A 3,850-nucleotide genomic window follows, 5' to 3' on the forward strand; every position below is an offset into this window, starting at 1 on the left:
TCTGTGTGTCTGTGTCTCTGTGTGTGTTCCAGCTCTGGTTTGTGCGGCTGGCCCTCCTGACCAAACTGAACCTCTTCCAAAACGCTGAGCTGGAGTTGGAGCCCTTTGGCAACCTGGATCAACCAGACCTCTACTATGAGTACTACCCCACTGTTTACCCTGGGAGAAGAGGTACACACACACTTAGCTTGTATAACCCTTACCATCCTCTGTCCCTTGGGGTCAATATTATTGACCTTTTGTGAGGGAGAAGCACTTTTGGTAGTGATCACAGAAAATTCCATGCAGAAATTGCATTGTAAAATCATGCGTCGGTTCATATTTCATGTGTCCAAAAGCTCCTCTATAAATTCTGTCTGAAAGCCGACTGAAGGTTGAATAGTGGTATTCATGATCATGCTGAAAAGCTGCTCTGAAACTCTTATCTGCGAGTTTTGAATGTGTTATTAGGCAGCACTCCGAAAGGGTTTTTGCATTTTACCCACGTTTTTTTGGATACACAAGCATACCACCACTGTCCTATTAAATATTCAAAGGAAAGTTTCTGCCAGGAGCTTGATATTAGACGGTATCGTTGAGAAGCTCCAACAACTCTACTTGTCTCCAGCAGTTCTTTGGTTTTGTTTTTCCTCTTCTTACACTGCATGAATTGCTCTCTAATGTATTCCCATTACTTTGGATCTGCTTCGCCCCTCGGGCTACCACAGTGAAGGCTGTAGCAGAGACACAGCTGCATGCACACACACACACACACACACACACACACCCCAAACACACTCAAAGCACACTTGAAGCTACACCGCACAGCCTTCTAAAGAGAGCACCGATTGACTTTCCATTGCTCAATTTAAACGCTTTGTGCCCTGCTAGGTGCTCGCAGACAAACTGGCACGAGTTGTGTAGCCTGGCATCAGAAGTTGAACATTTCTCCAGCCCAACGCTTGCATCGACTATGTATTACCCACGATCGCACTCTTTGAATGCCTTAAGAAACGGCTGCCCATGTATCCCTCTTCGAAGAATTAGGATCGACTAAGCACTCGAGAAGGAATCAATTTTTGTCAGTTATTAATTTGTTTGCCAAATGAAAAGTTGGGTCCAATTTGGACTTAGAAGTATTAAGACCTGAATGCCACATGCCTGACAAGCAGAATTCATTCATGTCCTTTTTAAATCTTAATGCTTTACTTTCAGTCTTGATTCCTTTCATGTTTTAATCAATAAAACAAGACAGAGATGCATCAACCTTCTCACAATGAATAAAATCAACTTGTGGTCAAATGCTAACCCTCCCAGCATCTTTGAAAAGGGATCCATGATTTATTTATTTTTTCGTCAGCTGAATGAAAGAGTATTGGCCTTTGCACTCATGCTCAAAAAAGTCAACTCAAAATCAAAGTCAACTGGTTTAATGTCAGCCCAACAAAAAGATGGACATGCAGGCTAGACTGGGGAAATGTATAAAATGCTCAGGCAGAAAGGTAGTGCAAGTCTTAGGTTCTGAGAGTGTTTAAATGTCTGAAACAGAATTTTAATGTCCCAGATAGTATTGCACGCTATTTTAATGGTGCCCTGTGGAGTTTTCTTGTAAGCACACACAGTTCTGTTTACATTCAGTGTTTCGCACCAAAATAATATTGTCATTTGCAAAGACAATTTTTCTGAACATTTTGGAACCTGCATTGTTACATTTACTTTTGCAAGCTAGCAGTCCTCTTCTTCCCAGCCCTTTGCTGGTATATTGCTGTTTTTTGTGGCACCCACCTGCCACCAACTGCTGTTCAACAAAATAGCAGAAAGTGACACAGCAAATCTTCCGCACATCTTTGCAGAATAAGGGACTAGTGACATCGAGCCAGGATTTTAGAAATGTTTTACAAGAACACTTCAATTGTTTTCATTAGTTTAACTGTTTAACTGACCACATAATGGTCTAAATTTAAAGTCTTCTCTACACTGTGAGATATGTAATACTGTTGGACAATACTAAATCCCTTTTATTTTGCCTTATTTTTTGTCCTAAAAATGTCACATCTTAAAATACAAAGTAAATGTATTCGAATCTGGTGGCCCTGCTCGTAACTATTTGCAGGGATATTCTCTGTCTAGCCAGTCACAAGTGGTAGAACAAGTACTCAGTGTGGCTGCACATTTATTCAAAATAATATCGAAATCACAATATGGCCAAGTGCAAATCGTAGAAGCTGCAAATTTTTGATAAAAGGTAAAATTTGTGACAAACAGCCTAATGATCACCTAATAAGATTTAAGAAAACATTTTTGTTTGATACAGACCCTACAGATCTACGGACGCGTATTGCATTCACTTGAAAATGTATTTTTTGGTTTGTTTTTCAGAGTAATTATTTGTCTTTTTTTTTGTATTTTTTTCTTTTGTTTGTTTTTCTGAGTAATTTTTTTTTTTCTGTTTTTCAGAGTAATTTATTTTTATGGTTGGTTTTTCGGAGTAATTTTTTTCAGATTTTCTGAATAATTAATTTTTTTCTGTTTTTTCTGACTCATTTTTTTTCTGAGTTTAGAGAGCATTTGAAACAATAGACGCATTCATTCCTTTATTGAGAGCTCGATTTAACGGAAACAAACATGACCGGCTTGTTTAGTTGTTAGTTTTTAACAAAGTACCATAATTAAAAGTACTAATTATGCAGAATGGCCTATTTCAGAATTATATATATCATATTATGGGATTGCAATTATTAATGCATTAGTATACATACAGTATCACTATAATGTTGCAGTTGGTAAAGGTGGGGCTATTTTTAATTATTATTCAAATTAAATAAATTGATTTTGCACCGTAATGTCACCATCAAAGTCTGTCAAGGTAAGTGTTTGTAAATGAGAAGGTAAACAACCATTTTACAGACACTGTAAAGGTATTAAAAGTCCAGGAGAGAGAATAAAGAATCAAGCCGAGAGAGAGGACTGTCCAGTTGGCATGAAAATAGAAAAATGTAACAGAGGGCAGTAACAGTGACACATACATAAATAGGGGAAAATTAGTGTGTATTCTGTACTGTAGATGGGTTAGATAGAGAAAGCACAAGCAGATAGACAAGACAGATAGAAATAGAGATACATAGACTGGCAGAATCAGCAGCCAGAGATGGACCAGCTAGCTGAGCTTCAGATCTGATGACAATATCAAAGAGACCCTGATCAAAGCCCGGGGACTCACCTGAATATAGGCTCTTCCTCAGGGATGTGTGTGTGTGTGTGTGTGTGTGTGAGAGACAGTGTGAATGATGTAGAGGCAGAGAGAGACAGAGGGATGAGGCAGAGAGATGAGTGATGGAGCTGTGCAGCACACACAGAGAGAGAGAGAGATGAGAGGGTTTAATAAGCAGCCATACGTAGCTCAATGCCATCTGTAGGTTCCTGCCTTCAGGGCTGTGTGCAGTCTGTGTGTGGGTGGATGGGTTTATATTCTCATCTCGCACTCCGTGTCTTTCTTTCTCACTCTGCCTTCTCTCTCTTTTTCTCTCTCTCTCTCTCCCTCTCTCTGTCTCCCCTGCTATGTCCTCATCCCACCCTGTTTCTTATTTTTCCCTTCCCCTTATTTTCCCACTTTCTCCCTCCGTCTCTTGTTTTCTTCTTGTCCTCCCTCCCTCAATCCCTCCCTCCCCTTCCCTCCTGTCCAGGCTCCATGGTGCCGTTCTCCATGCGACTGCTGCATGCCGAGCTTCCCCAGTACCTAGCCAAGCCCCAGGAGGCTCTGGACCGCCTGCACAATCTCAAAACCGTCTGCCTCGCTGTTAGTACACACACACACACACACACACACACACACACACCAACACAGCCTCTGGATGAACATAAAGATATGCGC

General features: G+C 40.5%; 1 protein-coding gene across 2 annotated transcripts in view; it reads left to right on the forward strand.

Annotated features, from left to right (window-relative positions):
• Positions 1–3,850, forward strand: part of trappc12 (trafficking protein particle complex 12) — a gene marked incomplete in the record, with an annotated part of 36,165 nt that overhangs the window by 22,747 nt on the left and 9,568 nt on the right. For both annotated transcript variants that reach the window (XM_035673761.1, XM_035673762.1), the window contains 2 exon segments: positions 33–171; positions 3,663–3,775. In XM_035673761.1, the coding sequence (XP_035529654.1) occupies positions 33–171; positions 3,663–3,775 (252 nt within the window).

This window comes from Morone saxatilis, unplaced genomic scaffold, assembly GCF_004916995.1.
Source record: "Morone saxatilis isolate NCDOM2014 unplaced genomic scaffold, NCSU_SB_2.0 Contig3, whole genome shotgun sequence".
NCBI classification, from domain to species: Eukaryota; Metazoa; Chordata; class Actinopteri; family Moronidae; genus Morone; species Morone saxatilis.